Source organism: Lynx rufus, unplaced genomic scaffold (assembly GCF_022079265.1).
Source record: "Lynx rufus isolate CCGP_SWC_20201006 ecotype Redwood Valley unplaced genomic scaffold, mLynRuf1.p SCAF_13, whole genome shotgun sequence".
Classification (NCBI taxonomy): Eukaryota; Metazoa; Chordata; class Mammalia; order Carnivora; family Felidae; genus Lynx; species Lynx rufus.
In genome coordinates this window covers 8,653,336-8,673,232 of record NW_025814827.1, presented here as the reverse complement: position 1 = coordinate 8,673,232, position 19,897 = coordinate 8,653,336, and the positions used below count along the sequence as shown (strand labels likewise).

Here is a 19,897-nt window from a genome sequence, read left to right as displayed (position 1 = left end):
GGAGGGAATAAAAAGAAGTCAAGGAGGAATTCTAGGCTTCTTAAACTGATTACATGGTAGTGCCCTTTACTGAAATGGGAAACAATGTGGAGAAGATTGGAAGGATCAGAGTGCGTGCTTACACTGGTATTTGAGATGTCTGCGAGACATCTGGGTGCAGATGCCCAGAAGCAGTATTATGAGACCTCGTTCCCTCATTTATCTGTTCTCTGTCCTGTACTTTGGTTCACCCCTCTCTATTAGCTCTCCCTGTCAGCCTTCTTTGTCAGGTCTTTTTCATCGTTTAAAAAATATAAAAACAAGCTATTCTCTATCTAGATAGAGTTCTGTCTTCTTCCTGTTGTGTCCTCCTACTTTTTTCAAAGAATAGCCTACACTTGATCTGTCTCCCTCCTCACTGCAACCCAGTGTGCCCTTTAACCTCCTATCATTCCATTGAAACTTCTCTTGCAGATGTCACAAGTGACAGTCTGATTGCCACATTTAAAGTTTATTTTTTCAGCTTTCATCTTAGATATTTTTGCTACATTTCATACCAACCACTTTTTCCTTGAAATTCTCTTCTGTTTCTTTTCAATCACTTACCTTCAGTAGATTCTCTTAAGAGAAGCATCCTGCTTAAGAGAAGCATTTCCCTGGGGTGTCATCCTTGGCCCACTTTTCTGTATACTTTATCTGGATATAATCACATCTGATCTTGTGGTTTAAATTAGCACATATCTCATCTGGGACCTTCCCCTGAGTTTCATATATAGATATGCATAGTTAGCTAACCACCTTCACAGAAACATTCTTTTGGGTCCTCAAATTCAAGTATTAAAAATTTTTTTAATGTTTATTTTTGAGAGAGAGAGAGAGAGAGAGAGACAACACGTGAGCAGGGGAGGGGCAGAGAGAGGGGGAGACACAGAATCTGAAGCAGGCTCCAGACTCTAAACTCAGGGACCGCGAGATCATGACCCGAGCCGAAGTCAGATGCTTCACCACCTAAGCCACCCAGGCGCCCCCCCAAATTCAAGTATTTAAAACTGAACTCCCTGAATCCTATCAAACTTCCAGCCTAAATACTTTCCAAATCTGTCTTCTCTCTCTCCCTACTGTCACTGCCATCATTTAAGCTCTCATATTCTGCCTTTATTTAAAAAATCTATTCTTAAGTAATCTATCCCTCTTCTTTCTTGGTCCCTCTTCCTATCTCTCTCCTGGTAGCGACCTAAGTGATTAGTACAGACCTAATCTTACACTCCCTTGCAATCCATGGCTTTGTAACATCGGTAGAGTAAAAACTCTAACTTTGTTAGCATGACAAGTGCAACTTTCCATGTCGTGGCACCTGCGTACCGCTTTCCACCGTTCTCTGTGTTCACCCTTACCTTTCCTAGTGTCATCTCTGTTTACACTTACCGCTTCCCAGTGTCCTCTCTATTCACCCTTACCCTTCCCAGTGTCCTCTGTATTCGCCCTTCTTTTACTTTATATTCCAAAAATACTGGATTCTTATCTTTTCTGCACGACTTTTGCCAGCATTGTTTTCTGTGCCTCCGAACTTCCCTGTTCTTTGCCTCACTTCAGTTATCCTTCGTGTTTCACTTTTTCCAGGAGGCATCTCAGAACCTCTGGAGTAGATGAGTTCACTTTCATCTAGCTTCCTGAACACATTTCTTTTAGAGCACATTAGAGATGGTCCCACTGAGCAGCTCAGCTGTCAACTAGACTCTGAGTTTCTCTGGGCAGGAATTTAATCTTATTTATCTTCGAATTCCTCATGCACAGTTCCTAGCACATAGTAGATACTCAGATTTTTGTTGAAGTAAACTGATTTAAAGAAATCCAGAATAAAAATTTGGTCTCTGTGCCTGTTTCCTTGCCTAAATAAAGTATTGAATTTAATATATTCAGTTGTTTACAACCTTAAAGTTCTAAAAGGATTACTATAAAATAGTCTGATATTAAGGAATGATAGAACTTATTAAAAAAAAAAAAAAAGCTAGAGCAACAGAAACAGAAAAATCTGTGATGATGGAAATGTACATCTGCCCTGCCCCATGGGTTAGCTGCCAGCAACATGTGCCTGTTGAGTTCTGAAATGTGACCAGTGCAACTGAGGAACTGAATTTTAAATTATATTTAATTTAAACTCAGATATAGCCATGTGTGACGACTAGTTGCTAACTCTCATAGGTCATGGCAACAGAGATTTTTAAAAAGATTAATTTTAATGTGGCTAGCTATAACTTCATTATAGGTCATATAATAAGATACTGTTACCACTGCACTCACAGTGACGCAGGAAAACTTTAATTCCTAGAAGACTTGCCCCATGTTGTTTGATGTTGCAGGGTAAAATATTGTAACCTGTATTTATTTTTTACTTCCTTGCCCTCACATTATAAGGACTTTGCTTATTTTATTTTTCCTTACTTGCTGTGACTAAATTTAACATGATTTTCTTTCCTGTCTCTCTTTTTTCTTTTGTTTTTTTTTATTGAAGTATAATTTACAAAAGTAAAAATTCACCTTTTGAATTGTACAGTTTGATGAATTTTACAGGTGTATGCAATCATGAACCACTGCCACAATCAAAATATAGAACGTCCTTCATCCCAGAAAGTTCCCCTGTGGCCCCTTGCAGTTCATCTCAGCCCCTTATTCCTAGTTCCTATAACCATTGATGTGATTTCTGTCTCTGTAATTTTGTCTTTTCTAAAATGTCAGGTATCTCAAGGCCTGCAGCATGGACCTTTTTATGTCTGACTTCTTTAACTTAGTATAATGGCTTCTGAGGTTCATCCATGTAGGGTTTTTTTTCTCTTTATTACTTAGTATTCCATTTACCTGAATCATCATTTGTTTATCCACTTATCAACTGACGGACGTTTAGGTTGTTTCTAGTTTTGCGCTGTCATAAATAAAGCTGCTAAAATGTTTACATTTTCCATATGGATATCCCACTTTTGTGGACATATGTTTTTATTTCTCTTGGGTAATTAGGACTCGGATTGCTGTCACATGATATGACTGGCAGTTTCTTATAAAATGCATATGCCATTTTTGCATTCCCACCAACAGTGTATGCGATTTCAAGTTTTTCTGCATCTTCACTACCACTTGGTATTGTCAGGTTGCTTTGCGTTTCAGCTGTTTTGGTCAGTGTGTAGTTGTATCTCATTGTGATTTTAATTTGCATTTTCCTAATGATTAATGATGCCTTCTGCTTATTTGCTGTCCTTATGGCTTCTTTGATGCAATGTCTGTTCAGATCTTTTCCCCATTTCTTTTTATATAATAGTTGTGCTTTTTGCATACTGTGAAGTCTTTGCCTAACCTAAGGTCACAAATATTCTTTTTTTAAATTAATTTTTGTATATGATGCAAGGTAAGGTTAGAGCTTCATTTTCCCCATATAGATACCCAGTTCCAACAACATTTTTGAAAAAAACTGTCTTTTTCTGCATTTAATCACCTTTCAAAAACCCAATTTGACCATAGATGTAGAATCTGTTTCTGGACTCTGTTATTTTTCCTTGACCTATATGTCTGTTCCTATGCCAATACAACAGTCATGATTAGTGAGTCTTGAAGTCAAATAGTCTTCCAACTTTGTTTTCAGAATTGTTGGCTAAGTCAATTCTAAGTCGATATGTAAAAAGATTATGATACAGTATGTCAACTACACTTCAACTAAAATTAAAAAGACAATCTATATTAACCAAATAGAGGTTATTCCAGGAATATTAGGTTCATACAATATATGTGAAAATCAATCAGTATAATTCACCTTCTCAGCAAACTTAACAAAAAGAAAAAATTACATGATCATCTCCATTGATGCAAGAGAAACATTTGGTCAAAATTCAGTATCTATTCATGATAAAATTCTCAGCAAAATAGAAGAGAAGGGAGCTGTCTCAGTGTAACAAATGATATTTACAAAAAGCCTTTAGCTAATATTATAGTTAGTGGTGAGAAATTAGAATGCTTTACCCCCATGATTGGGAAAAAGGGAAGAGTATCAGCTCTTAATATTTTTGTTCAGCATTGCCTTTGCGATCCTAGCTAGCACAGTAAAGCAAGAAAAAAAGCACAATAAAGCAACAGATTAGAAATGAATAAATAATTATTGCCTTTATTTGAAGATGACTTCATTGTCTGTGTAGAAAACAACTTAAAGAATCTATTAAAAAGCAACTAGAGCTAATATTAATTTAAGCAAGGTTGCAGAATACACAATTTATAAATCAGTTGTATTTCTGTTAGCACTGTACAACTGAAAAGTGAAATTAAAAAAACAGTTTACTATAACATCCAGAAGTATGAAATACTTAGGAATATGTCACACAAAATATTTGTATTCTGAAAACTTCGAAACAATGCTGAGAAAAATTAAAATAAGACCTGAATTATGGGGAGATATGACATGTTAATGGATCAGAACATTCAGTATTGTTATTGTAAAGATGTCAGTTCTCTTCAAAATGAAGTCCAATTAAGATCCTAGTAGAATCTTGAAAAGTATCTTTACATGAAAGGATTGACTAAGATTGAGTCTTTAAGGGCAAAGGCAAAAGCAAAGCTTTTTTTTAAATAGAAGTTGACAAGCTGATTCTAAAATAATTTCATAAAACCCTGCCATCTCCTAGAGAAAGTGAAAATACAAATGACATTTTTAAAAACAGTAGCAGTAGCTAATATTTATTGAGGGTGATTGATATTAGGTTATTTTAAAGCATTTTGTGTGTATTAACTCATTTAATGCTTAGAACATTGCTATAAAGTACTGTTGTTACCATTTACAAGTTGATGCAACTGAGGCACAGAAATGTTAAATGACCGGACTAAAGTCTGAATTCTAAGTTAGGCTGTATTCTTTCTTTTCTTTTCTTTTCTTTTCTTTTCTTTTCTTTTCTTTTCTTTTCTTTTCTTTTCTTTTCTTTTCTTTTTAAGATCCTGTATTCTTAACCACTACTTCAGGTTGCCTCGCCTGTTTCAGTTTCTTTGGGAAGTACTAAACACTGAACTCTGTTCTGCATAAGGTTGATATTATGGTCTGTGTTACTGCTTCATTTCAGTGAAAGTTTAAATAGATCAAGTCCATATTGTTCTCATTGCTGTTTGTAGGGTGGTGATAGGGTGCTGCAGGTATGCGGAATGGTCAGTAATCACATTACAATTCTATTTACATGTTTGTTACTTTTAAAAAGATACTGTTTGTTAAATGTATCTTTATAAGAAAGGATTGACTAAGATTGGGTCTATAACGGTACAGGTATAGTTTCCATAATTGACATATGATATATAGCATAAGTGATATGATAACTATATTTCCCAAACTAAAACCCGGGGATTTCATGCCTTTTCAGGTGTGGGATGCAGACTATGAGTTATATATATTTCAGACACTTGGAATTTCCAAACTAAATGAAATGACCTTTAAGCTTGGCATCAGAATCACATCTGGAGCTTTTAAAAAACAACCAGTTGGTGTCCCTCTTCCCCATTCTGACTCAGTGAGCAATTATAAGTTACAGAACTCTATAGGTAGTTCTAATGTGCATCATAGTTGAGATTCACTAATTTATGGAGATAGATAGACTATCTAAAATGTAGACCATCTCAAAAAAAAAAAAAATCCAGATTGTAAAGATCACCATGTTTAATAAAGGCGGGACTCTTCATTCTCATAAATGGTTATCAGCACAATAGACATCTACTCTGAAATCATTCTTCCTTATCTGAGTACTTTTCTGCTCCCCATTTTCTTAATTCTACTATATATTAACTTTCTAGTCACACTTAGTTGTGCCACAGCTCTGAACTTCTGGAATTGACTATGTACACAACCACTCCCACTTGGGCCTCCCCTTACACATACAGACTTCAGAGTCATTGTGGAACAATGTCTAAAATTATTGGAGTACTACCATTTAGGCATTTCCAGTCTCAACTCAGTGTTGAAATTTAATTAAAGTTCCAAATTGAAGTTTTCAGAAGTAAATATGTGTCTCAGGATTCCAGGCGAGAAGTATAAAGGTCCTTTACACTCCTTTAAGACTGACAGAAAGTAGCAAAATAGCCATTATTACTAGTGCCCTATCTCTTAAGAACCTCAGGAAGTTTGAACTGAAGAGACCCAGAGATTATCTAGTGTGTGAGTTCTTATTTGCTAGAAGCAAATAAGGAGAGGAGAATTGACTTGCCTAAAATATTAGCATAATTAGTTTATGGATAAATAAGTATAAAACTCAAATAATTATGTGGAAGAAAAGAAATTGAGCTTTTTTATAATTTGAAAGTAGAATTAATAGAAAAATAGAAAAATTTAATAATGAAAAATAGAATAATTAATATAGTGTATAAGATGTATTAATTATTTTATAATCTGAGCTTTGGAAAAATTTATAAATGTTGATAATTCTATTTACACTATTGTGTATTCTATTTACACTATTATAATTTCTTATAATATTGGTCATAATTTAAAAGAAAGAACAACTTTATCCAGTTTCTTAGAATTATAAAAGGAAAAGATTCTGCCGTCAGGTGAATATGTCAGTTTACTATACAGATTTCCTTTATGTTAATGCAATGTAGTTTTTGTTCCATGGATGAGAAGAAGTTATAAACCGTGTAATTGTTTTTATCTTTCCATTCAATTAATTGGAAATAATTGAACGGATTATTTTTGAGTTCATTTTTTTTAAGCTTCCTCATTTTAAGTTCCTTATTCTTTTTCTAATGTTGCATCACTGATGTATCTTTAATCAACATGTTCTGTTTGTTTTCTCTTCAATGAATGTCAGTTAAAGAGAAATTGACTGCGGATCCAGACAGTGAAATAGCTACAACCAGCCTAAGGGTTTCTCTACTATGTCCAGTAAGTGTTAACTAATATTTGCCTTTCAGAAGATTCAACATACATTTTTCTCCTTTCATGAAGTATTCCTGGTATTTGCAGTATTATGTTTTACTTTTGAAATATGCCCACCTTTGTCACAGTTTCTGAAAAGTAGAAAGACATTATTATTTAGTCGTAGGATTTGGAATCTAACCAAATTATTAAGTCTATAAAAATTTTCTACTCTTAATAAGATATATTTAAATATTGCTTGTGACTCATGATTGTCTCTCAGACTCAAGTGTAAAGTGTTCAAATAAGGAATATGTATTATCTTGGTGTATTTATTAAAATTGCATTTTTAAATGTTTGTTTTAATTTATTTTGAGAGAGTGAGTGAACAAGCAGATAAGAAGCAGAGAGAGAGGGAGAGAGAGAATCCCAAGCAGACTCTGCACTGTTAGCAAGGAACCTGACGTGGGGCTCCGAACTCACAGTGAGATCATGACCAGAGCCGAAATCGAGTCAGATCCTTAACTGACTGAACCATCCAGGCACTCCTAAAATTACATTTTTAAAAATAATATCCTTTCGAATAGAAATCTAGCCATGACTTACTCACACATTAAGTTTAACCATTTTGCCAACAATGTCTACGTTGTAAGAATCCACCGATTAAAAACTGTTCTATTTAGCCTGAATAACTGAATTGATTATGCATGAAAAAACAAATATTTTTAAACCAGAAAATGAGGTCAAAATCATTTGTACAAAATGAATATAAATAAGGCCCAAAGCATACCAGGATGATTAAACTTGTAGTGAAAAAGTTTCCCCCAAAGATGTGATAAGATTTATTTCTTGGGGGCACCTGGGTGGTTCAGTCGGTTAAATGTCCAACTCTTGATTTCGGCTCAGGTCATGATCTCATGATTCATGAGATTGAGACCCATGTTGGGCTCTGCGCTGATAGCATGGAGCCTGCCTGGGATTCTCTCTTTCTCTTACTCTCTCTCTCCCTTCCTCCCTCCCTCTCTCTCTCTGATCTTCCTCCACTTGTGCACTCTCTTTCTCTCTCAAAATAAATAAGCGAACATTTTTTCAAAAAGCTTTATTGCTTAACTAGCTTGATGTTAGGCCCACCAGTTGTAGGAGTGGTAATTGCATGTGGTTTTCATACAAAAATATGTGAAAAACTAGGAGTAAATTACTTTGACATTTTAATTACCTTTTTATAATTAATCAAATTAATCATACCTAAATTAGGGAGAAAGTGTGAAAACTAAGAGGACACAGCTGTTTCCTGATTTGCCTGGATTGTTCAGGCAGACTTGATTTATTTTTGGGACAGAGAGAGACAGAGCATGAACGGGGGAGGGGCAGAGAGAGAGGGAGACACAGAATCGGAAACAGGCTCCAGGCTCCGAGCCATCAGCCCAGAGCCCGACGCGGGGCTCGAACTCACGGACCGCGAGATCGTGACCTGGCTGAAGTCGGACGCTTAACCGACTGCGCCACCCAGGCGCCCCAAGGCAGACTTGATATTGAAAGCTTTGAATATTGAAATCCAACTAATCTAAGACAAAGATGAAGTTACTGTATTCTTAAATAAACAAAGAATTGAAACAAATTAAATGTTATTTGTCCTACATCTTAGTCTTTTATAGTTTATAAAATCTCAAACACAAGATGAAAAAGTCATTAGCTCTTGAATTCATATAAAATACTATATTTGATGTAGCTCTTAAAAAACTTTTTTGCCTTATAATTATTGCTAAGGGAACCCATCTTCATTATTAAGCTTTTGTAAAATTACAGAAATACAGTGGAGTTAATAAAACCCACCAAATCCTATCATTTGGCATATATCCTTCTACCTTTTTATTCCTTATTATATCTAGTCTTTCTTAGGCAAATTGTTTTGACTCCAGCCTTTTTATATTATTATTAAAATGATTTCCCAAATACATGATGTAATTGCTGACAGAGCTAAAGGGAGAACTAGAAAGCAACACAATAATAGCAGAAAACTTGATATCCCACTTTCAGTTATAAGTAAAATAACCAGCCAGAAAGTCACTAAGGAGGCAGAGGACTTAAACATTATAGACCAATTGGACCTTACAAAGTAGGTCCAACAACAGTAGATTACATAATCTTCTTAAGTGCAGTTGGAACATTCTTCAAGGTAGATCACGTGTTAGGGCACAAAACAAGCCTTAACAAGTTTAAGTCATACAAAGTATCTTCTCTGACCACAATGGGATGAAACTAGAAATCAGTAGCAGAAGGAAAACATGAAAATCCACAAATAGATGGAAATTAAACAACACACTCTTAAACAACCAACGTGTCAAAGAAGAAGTCACAAATAATCAGGAGACAAATGAGAATGAAAACAAAATATACCAAAACTTACGGGATGCAGCAAAAGCAGCAGGAAGAGGGAAGTTTATAGTAGTTAATACTTAAGTTAAAAAAGGAAAGATCTCAAACAACAACCTAACATTATGCCTCAAGATACTAGAAAAAGAAAAAAGAAAAGAAAAAAAAAAAACAAAAAAAACTAAACCCAAAGTCAGCAGAAGGAAGGAAATAACCAAGATTTGCAGAGAGATAAATGAAACAGAGAATAGAAAAACAATAGGGGAAAAAAAAAACCCAAAAAACCAATGAGACTGAGAGTTGGTTTTTCAAAACAATCAACAAAATTGTCAAACCCTTAGTTAGATCAAGCAAAAAGAGGGGAGACTCCAGTAGCTAAAATGAGAAATGAAAGAGAAGATACTACAGCTGATGATCTAATATGACAGAAATAAAAAGGATTGTAACAAACTACTATGAACAATTATATTCCAACAGACTGGATAACTTAAATAGATAAATCCTAGAAACATACAACCTACCAAGACTGAATCATGAAGACATAAGAAACCTGAACCTATACCTAGTGAAGCAATTGAAGCACCAATCAAAAATCTCACAACAGAGAAAAAAGTCCAGCACCCCAGTGCCCTCACCAGAGAATCCTACCAAACATTTAGAGATAACACCAATCCTTTTTAAACTTTTCCAAAGAATTGAAGAGGAGAGAATACTCCCGAACTCATTCTCTGAAGTCAACATTACCCTGATCCCAAAACCAGACACATTAAAAAAAATCACACACCATGACCAAGTAGGATCTGTAGCTGGAATGTAAAGATGGGTCAGCATACAAAAATGAATCAATGTGATATACCACATTACCAAAATGAAGGACAAAAACCACATGATTATCTTAATGCAGAAAAGCATTTCAATACCCTTTCGTCCTAAAACCACTCAGCCACCCAGGAATAGAAGGAAGCCTTTGCAACATAATAAAAGCTGTACCTGAAAAGCCCACAGTGAACATGGTACTCAGCACAGAATGACTGAAAGTTCTTCCCCTAAGATCAGGAACAAGAATGCTCACCCTCATCGCTGCTGTTCAACACAGTACTGGAAATTCTAGCCAGAGCAATTACACAAGAAAAAGAAATAAAACATATAAATTGGAAAGGAAGTAAAATCATCTCTGTTCATAGATGACATGATCTATTGTATAGAAAACCCTAAAGATTCCACAAAAAACTGTTCAAACTAATAAGCAAATTCAGCAGGATACAAAATCTTAGTTGTGTTTCTAAATACTAACAGTCAGCAATCCAAAATGGAAATTAAGAAAACAGTCCCATTTATGATTACATCAAAAAGAATAAAATAGGAAGAACCTTAACCATGGAAACAAAAGACGTGTACACTGAGAACTATGAAACATTGCTGAAAGAAACTAAAGAAGACATAAGTAAATGGAAAGACATCCCAGGTCCATGGATTAGAGGCTGAATATTGTTAAAATATTCTACCCGAAGTGATTTACAGATTCAGTGCAATCCTATCAAAATCCCAATAGAGCGGTGTCTAGGTTAAGTGTCTGACTCTTGATTTCGACTCAGGTTGTGATCTCATGGTTTGTGAGTGCAAGCCCTGTATCCCTGTTTGGGATTCTGTCTCCCTCTGTCTCTGTAACCCTCCCCTGCTTGTACTCGCGCTCTCTCTCTCTCTCAAAAATAAACATTAAAAAAAAAAAAATCTCAATGGCATTTTTTGCAGAAAATGGAAAGAAAATCTTGAAATTCCTGTGGAATCTCAAATGACCCCAGGGAGCCAAAGCAATATCTTAATGAAAACAGAGTTTGAACCCTCACATTCCCTGATCTAAAAACATACTACAAAGCAACAGTAATTAAGATGGTGTGGCATGGACATAAGATAGATAATGTAGACTAATGGGACAGAATAGAGAACTCAGAAACAAACTCTTGTATTTATGGGCCAAGTTCCTTTTCAACAAGAGTGCCAGGAAATGACAGTCTCTTTAACAAATGGTGTTGAGAAAACTGGGTATTCATATGAAAAATAAGGAATTGGACCCTTACTTTACACCATATGCAAAAGATAACTCAAAATGAATTAAAGACCTAAAACGTAAGACCTTGAACTTTTAAACTCCTAGAAGAAAATGTAGGGAAAAGCTTCATTGAATTTCACAATGATTTCTTGGATATAACACCAAAAGCACAGGCAACAAAAGCAAAAATAGACAAACGGACTACCCCAAACTTTAGAAACTTCTGCATGTCAACAAAACAAACAAAACAACTGAGTGAAAAGACAACCTGTGGAATGGAAGATCATTGCAAATCATGTATCTGATAAGGGGTTAACATCTGGAATATATAAGACACTTATATACCTCAACAAGAACAATAACAAAACAACCTGATTTAAAAATGGGCAAAGGACTTGAATAGAGAGTTCTCTAAAGAAGATTTACAAATGGCCAATAAACACATAGAAAGATGTTCTACATTGCTAATCACTAAGGAATTGCAAATCAAAACTGCATGAGTTATCTCTTCATACCCATCAGGATGGCCAGTATTAAAAGAAGATAGCAGGTGTTGGTGAGGATGCAGAGGCACTGGAACTTTTGCACACTGTTGGTGGGAATGTAAAATGCTGCAGCCCTTATGGAAAACAGTAAGGAAGTTTCTCAGGAAAAATTAAAAATAAGATTACCCCATGGTCCAGCAATTCCTTTTCTGGGTATATATCCAAAAGAACTTAAAGCAGGATCTCGTAGAGGTAATTTGCACACCCATGTTCATTACAACATGATTCGTAATAGCCAAGAGGTTATTATAATCCAAATGTATATTGAGAGATGAATGGACAAAGAAAATGTGGTATATACATACAACGGAATATTATGTGGCATTTAAAAAGAAGAAAACCATGTCATATGCTACAACATGGATGAAACTCTAAATCATTCTGATAAGCAAATAAGCCAGTTACAAAAAAAGGAATACTCTATGATTCCACTCATATGAAGTATCTAAAGCAATCAAAATCATAGAAACAGGAAATAGAAAGGTGATTGCCAAGGGCTGAGGGGAGGAGGAATCAGTGGTTATAGAATTTCAGTGTTGCAAAATGAAAAAGTTCTAGACATCTCTTGCACAACAATGTGAATATACTTAACACTACTGAATTGCATGCTTAGAAACGGTTATAGTGTTAAATTTAATGTTACATGCTTTACCACAGTAAAAAATATAGGCCTCAGAGTCATGGGGTGGATTCTTAAGTAACTAGGTAAATGTTATAATAGACTATGGTGTAAAGGAAGCTGGCATTTTTTAACATGTAGGAAAATGGCTCACAAACCAAGTGAGTGGAAGGTAGGAAGAAGACAAAGATTAAAAACAAACGAAAAAAGATACCTGCTTATCCTCCCCTCCTTCCCCCAAGCCCCAATTTATCTATTTATCTATTTTCCCCTTCCATGTGTTTTCTTGTCATCCCATTTCATTACAGAATACCAGGTTAGAGACTATGAGAAATTTAGAAAAGTGCAGAAGCTTCATTTCCCATTTAAATCACTGGAAGAAGTCTTGTTTTTCTGCAGTCTCCTTTTAAAAGTGTTTACAGTTGTTCTAATATCTATGATGTTTATATCATTAGATGAAGCATTTATTCACATAAATGAGCGCTGTAATATAAATCTTGATGTTTTTACTTATAGAACTAGTTCTAAATTTTATAGTTCAGGTGATCTCTATATTATTAGAAAATGTTAATCATGTTTTGCCACTTGCACCTCTTAATTTAGTGCACCAGCTTTTAATTTTTCTTTCCATATCACCACCGTTTCTTCCCTTTTTAGTTTCAACAGTTTTAGCAGTTCATTTTAAATTGACATCTGCTTTTAAAATTCAGGATATAGAAAAAAACTATATATAATCCATAATTATAATACTTTTATGGATTTCTATTTGGCTAAAGGGAAAATCCCTTTACAATTATTCTGGAACATTAAGGCAGTATATTTTAGGTATGTTTTTATTCTAAAAAGTAAAACTTAGTAATGACAACTCATCTATATATCAAATTTATAGAATAATAAAAAAGATTTGTTCCCTTTGAAATATGTAAATATGATGCCTGACTGTGCATTTGAATTGCCCTTGTTGTGATATACACAGCTCAAAATAAATGAGTTTCTGTTGTTTGTGAACATTTAGCTAAAGGCAATGAAAATAATTAGAAATGTTTTTGTTCTTTGGGAATATTTTAGTTCTGATTTATTAAAAATACAGCTGGAAGAATGTTTGAGAACCTACTTTGTAAGATATTCCCCAGACCTATGAACTTCAATACAAATGACTTGGAGTTGATAAAAGAAAAAAATAAACTCCTTGGGAATTTATTTATGACATGATGATGATGAAGAAAAAGTGAAATTATTCTTGATATCACTATTCCTTTCTTTTTTTTTTTTTTTTTTTTTTTTTAAATTTTTTTTTCAACGTTTATTTTATTTTTGGGACAGAGAGAGACAGAGCATGGATGGGGGAGGGTCAGAGAGAGGGAGACATAGAATCGGAAGCAGACTCCAGGCTCTGAGCCATCAGTCCAGAGCCCGACGTGGGGCTCGAACTCACGGACCGCGAGATCGTGACCTGGCTGAAGTCGGAGGCTTAACCGACTGCGCCACCCAGGCGCCCCACTATTCCTTTCTTTTTACCAGATTTAAAAATACATATTATTGACTCTCTAAGGTCCTTTGGACATAAGCTAGCTTGAACATCTCTAGGGTATAGGGTATTTTCTCTTACAGCGCCATCAGTTACTAAGTAGTACAATTATATATTATAGTAGGGCTAGTGGCATTGGAAAACTTGTTTGGGGGTTGCATACAGAGTGTTTATTTGCAAATGATGCAAATATCCAATGTCCTATGAAGGAAAAGGGGGAATTTGTAATTATGAGATGAAGATGTTTAAAGCCCTGCTCTTCTCCTAATACCATGTTAGAGAAGTCAGTGTCCATTTGTAGATAAATATTTAGGATTTAGAGATTGTTTTTAAAATCAGAAGTATGGGGAGTATTACCACATAACAGTTACTTCGTGATTCTTTGAAGCAAAGCGTTTTGTGACAGCTAATCAACAGTGCATTTGCAAGGGAACTTTTCTTCTTCTGTCCCCATTTATAAATGTGTTTCCTGCAGCATCCACTTAGCAGTGTTCCTTAAAAATCCTGTAGACAGATTTGTCAGTGTGGCTGATCATAAGGGCTTGAGAGTTACTCTCTCACCAAAAAGGTGAGCTGACCAAGTGAGGATTATGAGGGGGGAGAGAGGCATGTGAGACGATTGTTTAGAGAGTTAACTGCTTTTCAGAGTATAAGTTCTGTGGTTGTGTGGCTTGCATTCTGAAAATAGTCTTCTTCCTTCGGATCCATTGTCTTCATAAACTATCAGAAGTGGCTCACTAGTTCTGTACTACATGGACTTTATCCACAATTACTTTATTTGTCTAGGATTCTCAAGTCTGTGATTTCTCTACTTAGTATTTAAGCGGTAGGAATTTTATTTCACAGGTAAGTTAAGGTGTGCTTTAAGATATAAAAAATTAATTTAGCATCACCATCCAGATTGTTCTTTGGAAAATGTTTCTAGACTAATGCAACATGTCTTAGCTAACAGCAAATAGGTATTCTTCTGTTATAAGAACTAGTTTGTCCTTTTTGGCCTTTTTATCGGGTGCTTGTGTAAATCAAATCATAAAAATTGAATAGAAGAGTAGAAAGGAGTAATGAGTTGCCTTATCTTATGTGAGCACAGAATGGAAGAAGTACTGAGCTGAAAAGGGGGTGTGTCTCCCACTAGCTGACAAAGTAATTGGAAGCAAATAGTGGCTCTGTAGTTTTATTGTAATGGGGGAACATATACTGAGCACTTACTATGTGTCTGGCAGCATACAGTAAATACAGTTTAAATCCCACAGTCTTAAGATGTAGATGGTATTTTTATCCCCATTTTACAAAGCTGAGGCTTAGGGAGACTAAATGACATTCAGGATTCTCACACTACCTAGCGTGGCCAGGATTCAAACCTAGGCAGTCTAACTCCAGAATTCGTACTCGGGACAGGCTCATAAAGTGCTGTGTAGGGCCTCACACTCTCCATGAGTGCTCCCTCCCAGAGCTGCTCAGTGAGCACAAAGCCTTAAGTGTCCACACACAGGACCGTCTTCCTGCTGTATATAGCACATACATTTCCAGGTGCCAGGGATGAGGAACTGAGTCGGGTGTGTTTCTGGTAGAAGGCGACAGATACATAAACAGATAGTACATTATCACGCACAGGGTGGGGTGGGCACCCAGAGAAAGGAGCTGTCAGTTTTCTCTGTGTCTCCCCTGTCCATGCTTCTGACACGGAGCTGGCGCTACTCCCTTCTCACAAGTTTATGGCACATTCTGGGTCCTGTTTTGTTCTCGATCACTACATCCTGTTGAAGTGAGGAGGAAGCAGTGTTACTTTGGAGATAGAAAAAGAGGCCCAGAAAGGTTAAGTGCCTTTCCTAGAGGCACACTAAATCATTGGTACCAGAACAATAATTTAGGACCACAAATGACAGTTAATTTCCTTGGTAGACTAGGAAATTGCACATTTTCCTGAAATTCTTCTGAGCCAAAACTCTTTTCCTCTTTTTTTCCGCATTTAACTCCTACCCTTTTCAAGCCTTTATATTTTTCAAGCTTGCAGATTATGTCCAGAATCTTTTCCTGGTTCGCAAACAGTGTGGTTATTGAAAGTAGATAACTTTCATACTGTATAGCCATTGTAGCCTTTGGGCAGGGGGGCAGGGAATGGTGGCAACCCAGCTGCACCGTGTGAGGTGGCCCCCAGGAAAGGAGTTGTGATACGGCAGCTCGCAGTGCGGCTTCCGTGCCCGGGGCGCAAGCTACCATCTCAGGACCGGATGAAGTAGGTTTCATTTTTCATAGGGCAGACTATTGAGCCTCAGCTTAAGGCGAGAGGAGGAAGTCTCATAACATGGTGGAGATGCTAGGTCTAGGGATGTTTGCCGAATAGTGTGTGATAATGCCCAGGGAGGGGAGAAGTACAGAGAGTGCACACACTCGACCTCCTTCTCAGAGCTGCCATTTGGCAACTATGCCAGACATCCTAGGGATCTCATTCAGAGATCAGGTTGAATGTCTTCATATCTGTTATCTTGCAGTATTTAATGTAACATTCTTTTTTCATTTCCTCAAATCCTTTGTAAAGTGGTTTATAACTTTTTTAGATGAGGGACTACTCTGAGAATTTGGTAACAGCGCTCTTTTTGGAAAAATGCACACCCTTACAGAATTCGGCATATAATTTTAAGGGGTTCATGGTTCTTTCCCCCAAAAGCTAATCTGTGAGCTATGGATGTCAGGTGGAATAACCCTTGATGTAGACTTTCTTTTTTTATTTTATTTTATTTTATTTTATTTTATTTTATTTTATTTTATTTTATTTTATTTTATTTTTTTAATGTTTATTTATTTTTGAGAGAGAGAGAGAGAGAGAGAGACAGACAGACAGACTGTGAGTTGTGGAGGGGCAGAGAGAGAGGGAGACACAGAATCTGAAGCAGGCTCCAGGCTCTGAACTGTCAGCATAGAGCCTTACATGGGGCTCAAACCCATGAACCGTGAGACCTCAACTTGAGCCAAAGTCGGACACTTAACCAGCTGAGCCACCCAGGTGCCCCTGTAGACTTTCCAGAGTCACTGTGTTTAATATCTAAAGAAATCCTATAATTTTTTAATATGTAGGGTCCATAGGAAATGTATTTAATGTTCTTTCATATTGATGAAAAGTAAATACAATATGCTTTAAGTCAGAATACATACACATTGCGTTTCAGGAGATTTTTATCAAAACTTAAATTGAATGACCATTGTCTAATATTTGCTTTTGTCTCTCTCTTTTCAAGCTTGGTAAAATGCGGCTGACAATTCCATGTCGGGCCCTAACATGTTCTCACCTACAGTGTTTTGATGCAACTCTTTACATTCAGATGAATGAGAAAAAACCAACCTGGGTTTGTCCTGTCTGTGATAAGAAGGCTCCGTATGAACACCTTATTATTGATGGGTATGTTGATTTACAGTGTTTCCTTATACCTTGGAATGACCATCTATTATCTGAATTTGTGATCTATCAGGTTTAGGATGAAAATTCTGCAGGTAGTGTTTTCTAAGTAGTACATTTTTAGAATTTTCATGATTCTAGAAATTAATACTTTTCAAAGTAAGTAATTAATATTGTGAGCATTTTTCCCTTTTAACTTGATGTCCTCTGTTTGGGAAGTGTATGCTTTACCGTCTGTCTCTCCCGACTTTTACCATTTAAAGTAGCACTGGCTGTAAGCAGGGTATGCTTACACCTTTTCCTAACATGAGTCCCATCTGTCCCAGCCATGTAGGCCGTATTAGAGAAAGAATGAATGGCAGGACTGTGACACTCTGGCTAATTTCAGCACACCCCCATTAGGCTTTTTTAGTAGAAGCTAACCTATTTTTGCAGATTTTTCTCCTTCAGTCCTGGTTCATCATACCTGTTCCCCACTGTAAGGGCTGTAAGGGCTTCATAACTGATCAACATGCTGAATAGCAGCTTTCTTTGTTTCTGTTTCCTCTGAAGTACTTGTCTTTGTCTTTCTTGTCCGCCTACGGCATCACAATAGTCAGTTATCTTTTTTTTTTTTTTTAACACTCCTGTGTTTTCTCTGTCCTTCCAGACATCTTGGAGTGTTTCTCTAAATGCACCCCTATTCTCTAGACTCCTTTCTTGTCCTTTTTGCCGCTGAACAAGGATAAATTGTGAAAAGAAGGATCTTCTTGATATTTCCTGTACTCTAGCAAGACACTTAAGGCAGCTTATCTACAGCATTTGAGAAAACATAGGAGCCTGAAGATGTAACATAAGGAGCGGAATACATTTAGCAATACAGTGTAACCTAGAGCTTGAAAGATGTCAGGCCAAACGTGGGAAAAGAGTAAACATGTAACTTAAATGTTTTATGTTTAATTTTTTAGAAATGACAGTGATCACTGATAAATCTAAATTGAATGATATTTTACCAACTCTGTATATTATATAGCTCTAGATCCCCTCCCCCCATCAATTGGGATTTTTCTTTATTTTAAAAACCATATACTCATGTGCACGTATCTATACACACATTTAAGAAAAACTGAAAAACATAGGAAAATGAAAGGGTTTTGTGGTGTATTTTCTAATTTTTGTTTTCACATAATTGTGATTGTACAGTATTAATATTTTTTAGCCTTTGGTTTCATTTCAGAATTTGACAATTTTATCCACTGTCTTGCAAATCCCATTTCTTAATATCTGCATGTTATTTTTCAAGGAGACTTAACATTCAGTACATATTTTTTGTATGTATTGCTTCAGTTTATCAAATAAGATATGCTTATTGTAGATACTTTGGACTATGCACAAGAATATAAAGGAGAAATAGAACTACTCATAATGTCACCAGTCAGAAATAACTGCTGTTTATATACCACTTACACACAGAATTTTATTTTTAAAATGAAGAATTTTATTTTCTTGGCCTCTTCCCACTTTCTGTGTGTATTTTCCCCTATTATTAAAAATGTTTGAAAACTTCATTTTTCATAGTTACATAATATTTGCTCATATAAGGTACCATAATTTAAGTAACCATATTCCTATTTAGCCCTAGAATTTGAGAACAAATACAACTTATCTGTTTGGCTTTCTTCTTTCTCATTTATACTTGTACAAAATATAGGAGGTCTGAATGTTTTTTGAACAGCAATACTTCTAGTCTGTTTTCATTTAGAATGTGATATTCAAAGGACCAATTGCTTTTTATAGCTTGTTTATGGAAATCCTAAAGTACTGTACAGACTGTGATGAAATACAGTTTAAGGAGGATGGCTCTTGGGCACCTATGAGATCCAAAAAGGAAGTACAGGAAGTTTCTGCCTCTTACAATGGAGTTGATGGTGAGTGCTGGTTTTCCAGAAGGGTGGGGCAGTCTCCCTGTTATTGTGTAGCCTTGATTTTTACTATTAAAATGCATATATTTCTGGGGGTGCCTGGCTGGCTCAGTGGGTAGAGCATGCGACTCTTGATTTTATTGTTGTGAGCTTGAACCTTGTGTTGGATGTAGAGATTACTGGAAAAAAAATAAGTTTTTTTAAAAAAGTACACATTTCCGAAAAACTCAGCAGTTTATGGGTCGCTCAATAACTCTATTAAATTATTGATTAAATGTTCAGAAGTAGTAAAACTCCTTTTAAATTCACTTTGCTAGCTTTAAAGTTTTTCTGGTGTAAGATTTCAAAGTAACAAACAAATAAGTCATTTGTAAGGTCATACTTTTGAAATGGTATCATTTAAACTTTTTAAAAGGTTTGGTCAAGATTAGTGAATGTTTCTTTTCCATTTATGTTATTTTTCTGGTTTTTAGTATGTTTTTGCTGGAAGGATGCTATGACATTTAAAAAGTGTTACCATACATTTCCTAAGTATCCTAGGTACATATGTAATGTATGGTATTTACCCTCAAACTGCTTTTATGTTGAAATAGACATACATTTTGATTGTTTGCCCTAATTCAGAATTGTTTTTTTGTTT

At 35.7% G+C, this 19,897-nt stretch overlaps 1 protein-coding gene across 5 annotated transcripts in view; it reads left to right on the top strand.

Annotated features, from left to right (window-relative positions):
• The window catches only part of PIAS1 (protein inhibitor of activated STAT 1), a 207,770-nt gene that overhangs the window by 180,180 nt on the left and 7,693 nt on the right, over positions 1-19,897 (top strand). For all 5 annotated transcript variants that reach the window (XM_047074882.1, XM_047074880.1, XM_047074883.1 and 2 more), the window contains exons 8-10: positions 6,801-6,874; positions 17,199-17,359; positions 19,133-19,263. In XM_047074882.1, the coding sequence (XP_046930838.1) occupies positions 6,801-6,874; positions 17,199-17,359; positions 19,133-19,263 (366 nt within the window). The remainder of the gene's footprint in view (positions 1-6,800; positions 6,875-17,198; positions 17,360-19,132; positions 19,264-19,897) is intronic.